Source organism: Centruroides vittatus, unplaced genomic scaffold (genome assembly GCF_030686945.1).
Source record: "Centruroides vittatus isolate TY-2023 unplaced genomic scaffold, ASM3068694v2 contig_1057, whole genome shotgun sequence".
Lineage (NCBI taxonomy): Eukaryota > Metazoa > Arthropoda > Arachnida > Scorpiones > Buthidae > Centruroides > Centruroides vittatus.
This window is the reverse complement of record NW_027120684.1, coordinates 1,350,838-1,366,534: the sequence shown is the minus strand read 5'-3', so window position 1 is coordinate 1,366,534 and position 15,697 is coordinate 1,350,838. Positions and strand designations below refer to the sequence as shown.

Sequence of the window (15,697 nt, the reverse complement as noted above, 5' to 3'; positions counted from 1 at the left end):
TCATTAAACAATTCAATTGTTTTTTTTTAACATAAAAATCCGGATATATAAAAGATTAATTATCCGATCGATTCATTGGTCGATCTGCAATGTAGCGTAAGCTTTAACGAATCAGATGACGCGATTCAGATATACTTCAGTTTTTATTATTTAAAATTCTCTTCGATCGTTTTCCTAAATTGAAGAAAATCATAAAATTCTTCATTCCTAAATTTTATAAATCTCTCATTTTATTGAGAAAATCTGTAAATGTGTTTATAATTGAGATCAACATACACAAAATATTTTTCTGCACAAAATTTCAATTTTTTTTTTTTTTTATTAAAAATTAAACATATAAAACAAAAAAGAAGCTGGCACTAATTGGAAATTGCATAGTCGTTAACCACAATAATTATTATATATTCTGATATACAAAACATAATTGCAGTTTCCACTACAATGTGCGTTTATAAAGTGATTGTATTGTAATATTTACTTATATTTTCATTTATAAAAGGAATAAATGTACAAAATTTTCTTCAAAAAACACCATCAAATAAATTTTGCATAAAATTTTCAATTTATCATATTCAAAAAAGTCTTTTTTTTTTCATTTTTTAACAAATTTATAAACATATCACATCATCAAAGACACACTTGCCTTTTTTCTTTTTAATGATATTTTCATTTGTAATGTTTATCAAAAAATGAAAAAGTACTAACTTGTACTACATATTTTTTTTTTATCACTATCTAAAAAGAAGAGGTTCATTTTCAATGAAATCTATTGCAAAGCTATTTGCAGAGTGCATTAATTAATGAGTATTACACACTTTCTTTCTACAATATACAGGTATATTTACATATATAAACACATGTTTATCAATCATTTGAAAGATATACTCCATTATTATATATATATATATAAAGTTAGTACTTATAACTTTTTACATAAATTAAATTTTCATCATATAGTTCTATCTAATTACATCATTTATAAACAGAATTACTTTAAAGTTTGAGGAGTAAAAAGTGTAGAAATTGAGGTAGTACATTAAGAAATGGCTACAAAATATTATATACAGTTTTATACATTTTGAAGATTATTTAAAATGGAAATAAATCTCCCAATAATGATTGATAGTCTTAAAAATTTTCATGACATTTTGTCATATAAAAATAGGAGAAAGAAACTGTGATTAATTAATGCATCTTCCATATTTATATATTAAACAATTAGCACCTTTCTCCAACCCAGACACTTCAAACAAATAATGAAACACATATTAAATCATTCAAAATATAAATTAATGATAAATCTTTATAAATCAACTTAAATTTATTTTATATATATATAATATTTTATAACGTGTATATAAATATACACTACGAATATATACATGATATAAATGAACTTTATAAACTTTAAGCAAGTTAACATTTATAAAAACATGATTAATGCACGTAGAACAAAACATAACAATATTTATAATATATATATATATTAATATTCAAGGTACCTGTATTGTCATGTAAGTACAAAAACTTTTTATAAAACACAATTTCATTAATTCCATAGTCATGAAATCATAATAAATACTTTTACATTGCTAACAATATAAAATTATCTAAATCTTATCAATATACTAAAGCTATGACTAGGATTACACATTAACATCAAACTTTTCATTTGATATAAAATTTATCCTGGCAAATTTTTAAACAAACATTTTCGATACAAAAATTACGTGAATGTTGATATTGCATTGGTCTATGATATATGCCGGAGGCCTTTGCCTTCGATAAAATTATCCGTGGAAATTTGCTCGTAGAATGAGAAACGGAGTTTCTTAATTTCTTATATTATTGTTTGTTGGATATGTAAGGCAATAAAATTACAAAATACAAAGTTGATTCTTGATAATCACTTAGTGAATGCAAAAATCTAGTTTACAATGGCTAAAAATTGTCTGTTTGCAATCGATTTGAGACTGACTTGTCTTTTCTTAAATTATCACAAAAAAAGTATAACCACATATCAATTTCGTTCTAATTGATTTCGTGATAAAATATTAAAGATTTCATTAAAGATCAAATAAAATCAATAATATTTATATACAATAAATATAAATAGTCCTTTTTTTTTTTAACTAAACTATTGTTTACATTTACAAATATAGTTAAACAACATTAATATAATGTTTAATATTTAAAAATCTCAGCTTTTTTCAAATACTGATAATAGAAAAATAAGGCAGCTTATGTCAACTGGTTACTTGACAATTGTTTTAGCACCATCCATTTATGACTTATTATTAGACAGATTGCTAAGTATTTAAATGATGTCAAGCAATGATTTGATTTGGTGAATTAATGGAATGAGAAGAATCACAGATAGCAGAAACTGTTGGTATGTTCCCTTCTTGACACTCATTAGCATTTTCAGGAGGATTTCCGTTCCTTATGACGATAGACGAACCGCTCGATCCTCTTGACCAAGACACGGACAACGTCGACTGTTCCGAATATTTCTTATTTTCCTTCTGTTCTAATTTTGCACGTACTACATCCGACGGCCAAAACTGATTTTTAATTGACTGAATTACATATCTGATAAATAAAAAAATTACTTAATATAAATATAACAAATCAAAGGAAGATATGAAAAATTAAATAATTATTTTATTAATAATACATAACAAGTTCTTCAAAATGAATTCAAATATTCAAATATTTTGAATTTGTTTTATAGATTGTATAAAAAGTTTACGTAATTTCTTTTAGAACATAAGTATTCTTTAAATATTTATAAATGATATAAAAATGTATTATAAAATATAGTAAATAATTTCAATAATTATATTTTATTGAGATATTTGCTTCAATTTTAGATAAGTATTATATTATTATATTATATTCTAATATTACAGATCCAAAATAAATGTATTACATATTAAACTACTTGAAATAAATGATCACTTTTCACTTTCATTTTAAAATATTTAACACTTAAAACAATAAATTTCTATGTTAGAAGATTATAATTGATTTCTTAAAGAAGAAGGCATGCACAAAAAAATCTAGAAAATGGTCTTTCAAAGTCAAAAAGACGTTATACTATTACAAAGAATATAATAAGGCTTAGGCACCCAATCAGTTGTTAGAAAATCTAATTTGATAATAAAAATTGAGTTCAGAAATTTACACAGAAAAATTATAAAAAATTATATGCATATTTACAAACAACATTAATAATTTACAAATACATATCATAATTGTAATCCTGTGCTATTGTTCATTATAAATTTTCTAAGCTTTCTTCATCTAAATATGTAAAAGATTTTTGAACAAATTAATTTTAATATACACCTTTTGATTAAAGACACAAAACAAAATGTATCAAAAATTATGGATAAAGTATTTTCTTTTCTACTTCCATAAGAAAATTTCACTTTGCCAATAAAGCATTTGAATTTGAAAAGTAATGAAAAAAATTTCATTGATTTAAATGTTAGAAGTATTTCCTCCTTCTAAAATATTAACGTTTCAAATTAAAAAGAATTAGTCAGACTTCCATATTAGGAATTTCTCTTTTCAATGAATTTTTCTGTGGAACATTGAAAATATATCTTTATGTGTAAAAATATTCTATTCAACAAAGTTTAAATTCCGTGTTACAAACTTTTGAAAGTCAGATGAATAAAAATCATCTTTTTTTTCATTGATTTAAATGCTAGAATGCCAATCATTTTGTAACTGTCTTTCACAAGATGGCCACTGAGTACAATGTTTCTATACTGTATTGTATCCATAACAAAGTTAAAATATCCATATACAAGGATAGTTTGAATAATGATCAAAGCTATAAGATAACATTTGTGATAAAATTTTTCATTATTTAATTAAAGTTAATTTGATTTTTTCATGAAAAAAGCACACACCAACACTTTGTTTTGCTTAATACAATCATGGCGATATTTTTGTGATGAATAAAACTATCACACATTGTAAAATGTTGTTGGATGGTAATTAAGTTTAAATTTCAGTTAACAGTTTATTATGTGTTCTTTTCATTACTGGTGCATTTTTCATTTAATAAATTATCAACAAAATGAATTCTCTTTATTTCCTACAAGAAATTCAATATATGGAAGTTTAACTGTATTTATAATTAATATTAATCAATTTCAATCAAAACAGTGGTTTTTACCTAGGTAAACAAGAGGTGACTGTAACAAATAAGATACAAAACCAGAAATTTGCAGTTTTCATTAAATGCTGAATGACCCAATATGGATTTTGAAGACCAGGACAACTTATACATACTGAATTATATACAACAGCAAAAGCAAAATAAAGTCCCAAGCTAATAATTATGGTAATAAAATGTATCCAAGTCTGTAAAAGAATTAGAAATTATATTATAAATAAGAATAATCAAACAATTAATAATAGTAAAATTCTATTGAGTAAAAATATAATTTGTGAGATTTATAAAAATAATGAGGTTTACTTACCCAAGATTTAGTTTCTATGCTTAGATGAACCAACTGAACAACAACACATGCAGTAAATGTTATAGTACCAAATTCCCAAATGCCCAAATTACTATCATAATACATCTGAATTATATCAAAATTAATTAAAATTATTGCAAATTACAGAAAAAAAATTTATCTGAAAGTAAAACGAAATAATACTTACAACATATGGTACAAAGAATATAATAATGCTTTGGTAGATGGCATCCACCATATTAACAATAAAAGAATATTTTGTGTACAACTGTATTAAAATAAATATTCATATTAAAAAAATTTTAGGTAAATGTAAAGATATATTGAGTAAGAATAAACTGATAAATTATAAATATAAAATGATGTTTATAAAATAAAAATATTAATGATTAGTATAACATAATATTTACAAACCTCTGAATTCCTTCCTCTGGAGTAAATTCCAGGATTCTGCAGCAGTACATAATCCCTACAATCTTGATCATATATGCCAACAACAACAGGAGATATTGAAGTAAAAAGTACATTCACAAACATTAAATACATTTGGTCAATCATAACACTCCCAGTAAAACCACAAAAGAATTGGAACCAAAATAAAACAAAAATGAGATTCTGTAAATATAAATAATAATTACTTTTTCCTGTAAAGTATAAAATTTCAATATGTTACACCAAATCTGGGAATTACACCATTTTAAACAGAGTTGAAAATACTTAAAAGTAAGTTTATAAAAATTTCTACTTAATAAGTATTTCATCAAACAGAATTTTCTATTTTGCCTATTAAATACTATCATTTAGTGAAGTAAGCAAAAATTTGTTTTTATGAAACTGGCAGTTGATGTGCTTTGTTTTTGCATTTTGCAATATTTTTGCCAAATTCACTAAATTGGCAATTGCTTTAAGTGATATTAGCACAGAAATATAGTAAATTTATGAACTTGTGTATTTTGGAGTTTCATTTTTTTTCATTTTCATTTATTGTTGATTGGAGTTTCTAATTTTGTATGTTTTTCTTGCGAGTATTTATTTTTATATTATATATGCTTAATAATCTACCATTTAATGTAATATGTATGTAATAACAAAAGAAAGTATAAAATAAGAACATCATAAGAAAGTATAAAATATCAATAAGTAATTTTCAGGTAAGAAAAAACTAAAATAAATTTTTGCCTATTATTTTCTAAGCCATAACTCAATGAGCAAAGCAAACGTTGATATCTTACTAGAAAATATAAAATTACCATTTTACAAAATAGGCAATTCTAAAGTAGAAATAGAAAATTTGTCAAATTCAACAGTTGGTGTGCTAATTTCATGAATTATATATAAATTTTTGCCAGTTTTACAAAATGAGTAACACTCCTGGATTCAGTATAACATATATAACAATACAAGTATTTTTATTTAATTATAAATTATCTTTAATATGTGTAGTTATTGTACAAACTAATTATTTAATTATAAATTATACAAAAATTAACTATGTAAATAAATGAGAGGAAGAAAGAATCTGTCATGAAGCTATTAAAAAAGTTATTTGTTTTTTTTTTTTACTTTTTAAAGCAATATTTTTATTTCATTTAAATTTAAATAATCAGAACTTTTGGCAAAAATTTGAAGTCAAAATTTTATCAAAATGTATATGAAAAATATTAGAAATATTTAAGTTTGAGGAAATACAGATAAAACAAATTAAAAATTATCAATTCCAACAATATCTAAACATGAAAATTCATTTATTTTCTTTATTGGAGCCACTTAAACTAAAATAATTATTTAGAAATAAAAATTTCTCTGTTCAAAATAATTAAAAATGAGAAGAAATTTTAGAAAAATGATTTCTACTTAATATGTATTTCATCATACAGAATTTTCTATTTTGCATATTAAATATTATTTAATATTTCAAAGATATATTCAGAAATTTTTGAACTTCAATTTATTAAATTTTGGAAAAACTTTCTTTATATAGATACTTTTGCTATGAATAAAATAAAAAATAAGATTAATTTCAGCAGACATTAAAATGGCATAAAATTAAAATAATTTTTAACAAAAAAAGTCATTTTAATGATTTACAAATATTTGGATTAATAACAGTACAGTAGAGAGTCGCAAATCGGCACCCTGGTAATCGAAATCGCCGGTAATCGGCACGATTTTCAGTCGGACTGTGTCGTGCTGAATCGAACGTTTTTGATACTAAATTTACTTCTAAAGTATAATTTTCATGTTTTTATATTTTTCAATATATTTATTTTGTTTGTATAAAATGCAGAAATAATTTTTAATGATACGATAGCCTCGATTATTATTATAAAAATTTTCGTTAGGCTTAAAATCGACGAAAATTCAACACGAAGCGACATGCAACGGAGAAAAATTCAACACAAAGCGACACGCAACGGAGAAAAATTTGAACATCGGACAGGTTAATATATTTTTTCGTACATAGACCGTAATCGGAACAAATCCCTAATCTGAACAACCCCAGTCCCCAATTGATTCCGATTTTTGGTTCTCTACTGTATATATATTACACATTAAAACGTGAATAGTATATATTATATAAATATTGATGTTTCATTTTTTATTTCATCACAATAATAAATTTCATTTAAAAAAGTACAAATTATACTATTAGAAATTTTAAAAGATTACTTACTGCATTTTTATAAAAAAAGTACAAAATTGTCCGTGCCAATCTATCATAACACCAGTGACCGTGCACGAGCAACAATCTTTCTAAATGGCGAAATCTTGCCAAAGCAAAATCACTAGCCATGACTGCTTGCATTCCTTCTTGACCACTTATACCAATTCCAACATCTGCTGTTTGGATCATGCTTACATCATTTGCTCCATCACCTACATAAAGAATTTCATAGATTAAAAATAAAATTAAACTGCATTTATAAGTTATTTAACTTTTGGGGAAAAAATTAAAAGATAAAAAAACACCCTAAAAATGTACAAAAATAATACTTATATCTATTTTGATACATAAACTTATGAAGCAAATACAGAACACAAAAGGTTTTTATTGATAATTATCTTTTCTAAATTATGTAAAAATAAAGAAAAATGAAACCAAATGAGGAATTTCAGAGTCACTAATGAAGAATTCAGCATTTCAGAATCTGGCAACATTAACAGAAATAGACTATAGATCATTTGAAAAAAAATACAAGTGCTGTTTTAAAAAAGCACTTATTAGTCCTGAAATTGGTCAAATTTGCAAAATATAGGTAAAAATCACAAAAGCATATTTTATATACATTTTTAAAAGTGCATATAAAATGTACATTATCGGGCAACCTTAATCTGATCTGCTTGGACCTAAATCATGTTTTATATTGAGGTTTTAAAATTGTAGTATTCAAGGAAAAAATTGCAAATGCATACAAATCCAGCCTTTAATTATGACAAATTTTTCTTTTATAAAAACAATTATTATACAGTGTTAATATAAAAACTGCTTATTACTTACCAATTGCTAATGTTAAAACATGTAATGATTCCTTCACTAACTTGATTATTGAAGCCTATAAATAGATAACAATATACACTTAATATTTTACATTAGTAAAACAAACATGAAGTTCACAAAATACTAAATCTATAAGTATACAAGATATTCTGAAAATCCTTTTTAAGACCAAATAAATAATAACTTTGAGGATCACATAAACACTAAATGTTTAATTATAAAAGAAATCAAGAGAAAAATTCAAATTACGATATTATAAAAAAAACTATTTAGTTTTTTCTGCAGAAAGCACAATGAAGATGTGATTGATATATTATCAAATATCATTTTCTGTTACATAATTAACAAAAAAAAAGTTTGAGTTAAAATGTTCTAAAAGTCTTAATTACAATCCTTTTACCATGACATTAATTATGAAAAAAGGAATAAAATTATCATCCTAAAAGAAAATTAAACCAAGAAGACTATTGCATGTTTTGTTAAAGATAATTCTGTATGATCATTTATAGTATTTTTATATGTGAATTCAAAACATATTGATTTTATTGACAACTATCATTAGTATACAAATTTGTATCTAAATTTTCTTTTTGTTGTCAATGATTAAACAGGCGATTTCATTTTCCTGAAAATCAGGTCAAGGCCAATACACAATCATTATTGAATTTAGCACTATTGATTTAGCATATAGACACATTCCTATTTCTGAATTTACATTTCCTAAAAATTACTGGATTCCACATAATTTTGACACATTTATGCTTGTGTATATACATACATACATATACATACATGTGTGCATGTAGTGTAAGTATACTAATATCAGTGTTTTTGATTCTATTTGAACAAAATGCATTTTCCTATTCTGTACCTTTTTTGAGCCTAAGATTCATGATTTATAAACTAAGATTTTAAGATTCATATTGTAGACCATTATGTTCTGTAAATAAACCATCATATAAATTATTATTATTATTATTATTATATGATTTTAATGTATATAAAAATTACCAACATTTTAAAATTTGGTTGCTGTAATAGGTTATGTGACTTCTTGGATTTAAATATTTCTTAGAATTTTCTTTTCTTTGTTAAAAATATGTTTTTATGCTAGTTTGCCAATGTCTTTTATGTTTATTAAATATTGCCTTTATGATTAGAGTTGTTGTTAAATTCAATGTAATTGACATCACGATTAAACTACTGCAAACTGTGAGTAGACACTTCAAAGACTAATATAAACTAATGCAAATAATTAATTTTAACAGACATTAAAGTTAAATAAGAATTGAGTTTTACGTTTGAAAAGGTAATAGTAAATAAACATATTAAATAAAACTGAAGTTAATTGCATCAAATCAACAATTGATTAATGATCCAATTACAATTATTTTAAACTGTGAATTCTAGTTTTATTGTTATTTAGTAATATATTATTGTTATAATAATTTATTTACTTTATAACTTAAATATCAATATAACTTACATTATTTTATGTTTACATTATAGTTGATACGAAAATTAACATAGTCATTATTTCATAGTCTTGACACAAAATTATAACATAAATTTTAAAAAACAAAAATAAATAAACCTTTTGCAGAGGTGTTGCTCTACAACATAGCACAGCATGACATCGTGATGCTAATTCCAAAAAGAGAGGACTCAATCTTTTGTCCAAGATGTAACTTAGGGTACGACCATCAATGACCATTCCTTTTTGTCGATACGACTGATGCGTGTTTAAAATACAGTTAGTTGATTTTGATTTCTTGTTAAAAAACTTTGAAAATGAATTAAAAACTGATGATTTAATTTTAGGAGATGTATTCCAAGCTGTTAAATCTTTATTCATCTGATCTAAATAAAATTTAATTGTGTCCTCTGTTGTTTCCTACAGTAAATATAATTATCATTAAAATTTTAAATTAATCCATATGTTATGATAAACAATTTAAGCAAATTAAATGAGAGATATTCAATTTACCACTGAGCGAGCATTCAATGTTATAATTTCCATGTTTGATGAAAACAACTTGCATGAATATGCTATATTAATTGCTGTTTCCTAAAATATAAATAAGAAACATTATTTACATTTATTATAAAAAATATGAAATAAATTAATTTCAGTTTAAATTATTTCATAAAGTTGTATCTAATAAATTAAGATAAAATTTTAAATTAATCAAACAATTCTTACTTAATAATTTAAATGATATTTTTAAGCAACAAATAATGTCATCTGATTTTAATCAGGCTAATTAATTATAAAAATATGTAATTTGGACTAAAGATAGGTAGTGAGCTGCCATCTTGTATTAAATTTAATAATAAATAAATAAATACATTTATAATAATCTAGAAAATCTTATCTGGAACAAGACTCAAACCTGAAGTTTCTGCTTACCCTGCAGATACATTGCCAATTACACTACCTGGACCTTTGTCTGATTTTTGCTTCCAGATCAATTAATTTAGAATGTATAATCATACAGGTAACTCATTACATCAACTAGGATAATTATACATATTTTTCTTTCAGAATATTTTAAATTTATTTATTTATAATTTTTAAAATTAACTACAAGATGGTGGTTTAACCACATACCTTTATTCCAAATTAAGCAACATTTTTATAATTAATTAGCCATATTATAGCCCAATTAAAATCTGGTGATATTGTTTTTTATCATATACTAGGCTTGGTTTTAGATTTTAGCATTTTTAAATAATTTATTTTAAAAATATGGTTAGATACAGGTAGGCCTCCTACAATGCGGTACCTTTACAATGTGTTTTCACTCCAATGTGATTGGAAAAATGCAGAAATTTTCTTACAACATGGTACTTTTACAACGCGGTTTAGGGTATTTAGAAACGAATTATCTTTCACATAACAGAAAAATCGCAACGGATCACATAAGTGCAGTGGAACTTGATGAAACAAGCTCAGATCTTGAAATAAGACCAGTCAAACATTCTCGAACAATTATAATAAGTGACAATGAGGACTGAATTTGTGAGCATAACATTATGTTTCTTTTTGATTTTGACTTGAAATCATAATATTTTTAGTTTTTATATGATGTCGAATTTTATTTGAGCTTTTTATGTACATAAATTTAAAAAATGATGAAAATGTTACACCATAAAAGGCAGTTTTTCTCTTTTTAGAACTGAATCCCAGTTTTTGTATTAAGTTGATGTCTCCTATAACACGATTTCCCACAACACGGTATTTTCAAGGAACTTATCTACCGCATTGTAAGAGGCCTACCTGTATTAATAACTAGCAGATGAGTCCGGCATTGCTCGAACAAAAGGTGATGATAGCAAAGATTAAGATTATTAGATTATAGCCGATCTTACCCGTTTTCACCCAGTGCAAGAATTAGGTCCTCCCCTCTTCTGAGACTAATTAGAAAATTTTTAGATATCTGTTTATCACACTGGGATAACAATAATTAAGACTCGCTGCAACCACTAACAGGTGCATAGTACCACTAAGTGATGAATAATAAACATTTTCATAACTCTTTCTGGTTCTTTTTCAGGTTTACTAAATTCAAAAAATAAGCTGGATCTTCCAGAATCATTCATAAATACAAATTTGAACAAAAAATTGAACATTAAGACGAAGAATCGAATATAGCAAACTTATGCACAGGCGCTCTCCATTTCAACTTTATACATGATGGAACACTAAATATCATTGATAATTTTTAGAAGGGTGTAAGAATATGTTCAATTTCCCACTTAAATGCAAAAAGGGATCTAAAATAGTACAGTAGAAGCCAAGTTTTCAGGGTAATCCTTAACCCTCTCTCCCTCCCTACAGTGGAAATTTCGAAAAATCCTTTCTTAGTGTATGTTCTCATGATGTACCCTAACTGTGTACCAAATTTCAACTTTCGACTCCTAACTGTTTTGGCTCTGCACTTATTATTATTATCATCATCATTATCAACCCATCTCAATATTATAAGACAATAAAAAAACAAAAATAAGATATTAATATCAAACATAATATAAACTAGAAATAACTAATACTTTTTCTAACAGATAATATAAATTAATTGCAGTAATCTTACAAATGCAAAATATTTCATGTTTTTAATACCTGCTTATCTCCAGTAAGAACCCATAATACAATTCCTGCAGAACGTAAAGCATTTATGGTTTCAGGTACACCACTCTGTAACCTATCTTCTACTCCAGTTGCTCCCAATAATTCTAAATTTGTTTCAATTTGGCATGCAGATATATGAAGCTTTTCTTCTTGATCCTCAATTGAGAGTTCAGCTTTTCTATGTTCATATAACCATTCTTCATATTCTTCAGGAGAAATAACCTAAAAACAAAAATCCGTTTGTAGTCATCTTATAATTATATAATAGATTAACTTTTTCATAATATTTATGATATTTTAAAATTAAAACTGTTAAAATTAAATCACATAATTATAACTAATAATAATCTGAAAATTACAGTAATAACTATTACTTTATATAACTCTAGAATATCTACTGTTAATGTTTTGGCAGACAACCAGATGGCCAAGTGGTTAAAGTAACTGCCTACTGCTCTGGAAACCCAAGATCATTTGGATGGATCAAAACAGCCCAGAATTTTTTGGAAGCGATCCATCCAGATATGTCAAGCTTTGTCCCTCATCATCTGGCTAAATCCATAATGGGCTTGCTATTAACAAAAAAGACTAGAACAGACTGATGAGGGACATAGCCCAAAATGCATTTCTGTTGAAACAACAAAGATGACTTTCCTTAATTGAAAAAAAATTTTCTTTTGTATGATAGATCTGTGAACATAATATTTAATTATCAAAAAACTATTGAAACACCAGATCAAAAGTTAATATAACAAAAGATAAAAAAAAAAGGTCCTCTCAGTGTCCATAGGATGGAGAAAGTTAAAAAAAAAATACATATTTTAGCAGCATATATTCTGTAACAACTTAAAGATAATAAATTGTATCAATATTAGAATAAGAAACAATACTATTTAATTAAAATCAAATTTTTAGTTTTGCTAAAATTCATAAATAATCAAAACTAATTAAATATATATTAACTATTGATATAAAAATTAAATCATATTAATATTCTCAATTAATATATATTTAGTATGTTTAAAATATAAACAAATACTTTTTAAAATTAAAATACCTTTTTAGCCATACATAAAATCCTTAATCCTTTTCTACTGTAATTATTTAAATGTTGTTGTGTTTTCATAATAATTTCCTGCATTTCTAAAATTTAAAAAAAAATAAATAAAATCATTTTTTCAACAACAAACAGATTTTGAGTCAAAAATTAATTAACTGAAGATAATACACAAATTATATTACATTCATTATATGTTACCATTACTTATTATTATTATTTCTAAAACAGTAACTCTCAAAAATTAAAAACGTTAAAATACCAGATGTTTGATTGTGAGATATTTGAGTTAGAACAGTAGAATCAGATCCTTTGCAATATAACAGTTTTTCTCCAGTAAAAGGATGCTGTAAAATGACTGACATTCTTTTACGAACTGAATCAAATGGAAGGATATGAAGTACTTTAAATTCTATCAAACCTTCACCTAGAAATAGAATACTTCTATTCATTTAACAATTTAAAATATATATTCATTACATACAATCATATCAAACATTTAAAGCTTGTTAATAAAATTTTTTGATTCATAAAACTAAATTTTTATATAAAAGATAATTTTACTGTTAGAATCTCACCAACAAGTTTATGCAAAAGATATTGCCATAAAATAAGCATAAAAAAAAAGCATCATTAAGAAAAATTAAAAAAACAAAGAATTGTGTAATTTGTAATAAAAACACAGAAAGATATTACAAAATATAAACAAAAGTGGAACTTAAATTTCACATAGTTATAAATTAGCATTATTTTATATCACTTTTATGAAACAATAAGTGTAGAATCTAATAAATTTAATAAATGTATTAAAAAAAAATCCTTTGAATGTGTTATTGTATTGTACTTGCTCATTAGATAACTTTTAATTATAGTGGCACCTCACTTAACGAGCATAATTTGTTTCAGAATGTTACTCGTAACGCGAAACAATTTTTCCCATATAAATTAATGTAAAATAGAATAATGTGTTCCATGCCAAAAAAATACTCAAATATTTTATGTATAACGTTTATTCAAGTAAAAATATATTGGGTTGTTCAAAAAGTTCGTAGCGATTTTTGATAGCCGACAGTTGAGACACCGATTGACGCAAAAATGATTAGAATTGTACAAACCAATGAATATTACGATAAATGACTTTGAGACGCGTCCGTTACAAAAAAACCGTTAAGATTATTCAAATAGTGTTTAATTTGGCTCATTGCAAAAATGGATGCGAAAAACATGCATTATCGACACTTGTTTCTTTTCTTTTTTCATAAAGGCAAAAATGCTGTACAAACAGCAAAAAAGATATGTGATGTTTATGGTGGGAGTGCTGTATCAGAATCAACTGTTCGAAAGTGGTTTGCAAAATTTAAAATGGGTAATTTCAGCCTTGAAGATGCTCCTCGCTCGGGAAGACCTCCTGTTATTGAAGAGGACCAAATCAAAGCATTATTGGATGAAAACCCTCATTACACAACTCGAGAGATTGCAGACATAGTGAAGTCATCAAACAGTACTGTATTTCAACATCTAAAGAAGCTCGGATACGTGAATCGTTATGACATTTGGATACCTCACGACTTAACGGAAAAAAACTTACTGGATCGCATCTCCATTTGTGATTCTCTTGAAAGACGAAATGAAAATGACCCTTTTCTGAAGCGTTTAGTGACAGGTGATGAAAAGTGGATCATTTATAACAACATCAGCCGAAAACGATCGTGGGGTAAGAAAAATGAATCACCATTAAAAACTCCAAAGGCCGGTCTTCATCCAAAGAAGGTCATGCTCACTGTCTGGTGGGATTGGAAAGGAATCCTGTACTACGAGCTGCTTCCACAGAATCAAACAATTGATTCTGATAAGTATTGTTCCCAATTGGATAAGCTGAACATGGCAATTAAAGAAAAACGTCCGGAACTGGCCAATAGAAAAGGCATTGTGTTTCACCAAGATAATGCCAGACCTCACACGTCTTTACGAACATGCCAAAAATTATTGGAACTAGGCTGGGATGTTTTACCCCACCCCCCTTACTCACCCGACCTTGCACCGTCGGACTACCATTTGTTCCGTTCTCTACAAAATTCCCTTCATGATAAAAACTTTGATACTTTGGAAGCTTGCAAAAACCACGTGGATCAGTTTTTCGCGGAAAAAACTGGAAAGTTCTACGAAGAGGGTATCATGAAGCTGCCCCATAGATGGCAACACGTCATTAAAAACAATGGCGCATACATAATGGAATAAAAGTATATTTTTAGTATTAAAACAATTTCTTTTATTTCTCTTAAAAATCGCTACGAACTTTCCGAACAACCCAATACAATATACATTATTAAGAAGCATGAATCATCATCATCATCTTTTCTTCTAGCATGGAATGAGCCAACCTGGAATGCGAATTTGATTTGCAGAAAACAAAAAATAATCAAAATACAGTAATTTCTAATATTTAATTATAGCCTTTACCTTGCCCAAGAATTTGGCATGTCATTTGGCATGTTTATTATATAATGGGC

General features: G+C 25.8%; 1 protein-coding gene across 3 annotated transcripts in view; it reads right to left on the bottom strand.

The window, feature by feature from the left end:
* Positions 1-282: 282 nt before the first annotated feature.
* Positions 283-15,697, bottom strand: part of LOC136972272 (phospholipid-transporting ATPase VA) — a 95,178-nt gene continuing 79,763 nt past the window's right edge. For all 3 annotated transcript variants that reach the window (XM_067266846.1, XM_067266833.1, XM_067266840.1), the window contains exons 12-23: positions 13,450-13,614; positions 13,188-13,273; positions 12,122-12,352; positions 9,986-10,066; positions 9,593-9,892; positions 7,999-8,053; positions 7,174-7,376; positions 4,914-5,114; positions 4,687-4,767; positions 4,500-4,604; positions 4,193-4,380; positions 283-2,592 (exon numbers count right to left, since the gene is read on the bottom strand). In XM_067266846.1, the coding sequence (XP_067122947.1) occupies positions 2,328-2,592; positions 4,193-4,380; positions 4,500-4,604; positions 4,687-4,767; positions 4,914-5,114; positions 7,174-7,376; positions 7,999-8,053; positions 9,593-9,892; positions 9,986-10,066; positions 12,122-12,352; positions 13,188-13,273; positions 13,450-13,614 (1,961 nt within the window). In that variant the 3' untranslated portion in view covers positions 283-2,327. The remainder of the gene's footprint in view (positions 2,593-4,192; positions 4,381-4,499; positions 4,605-4,686; positions 4,768-4,913; positions 5,115-7,173; positions 7,377-7,998; positions 8,054-9,592; positions 9,893-9,985; positions 10,067-12,121; positions 12,353-13,187; positions 13,274-13,449; positions 13,615-15,697) is intronic.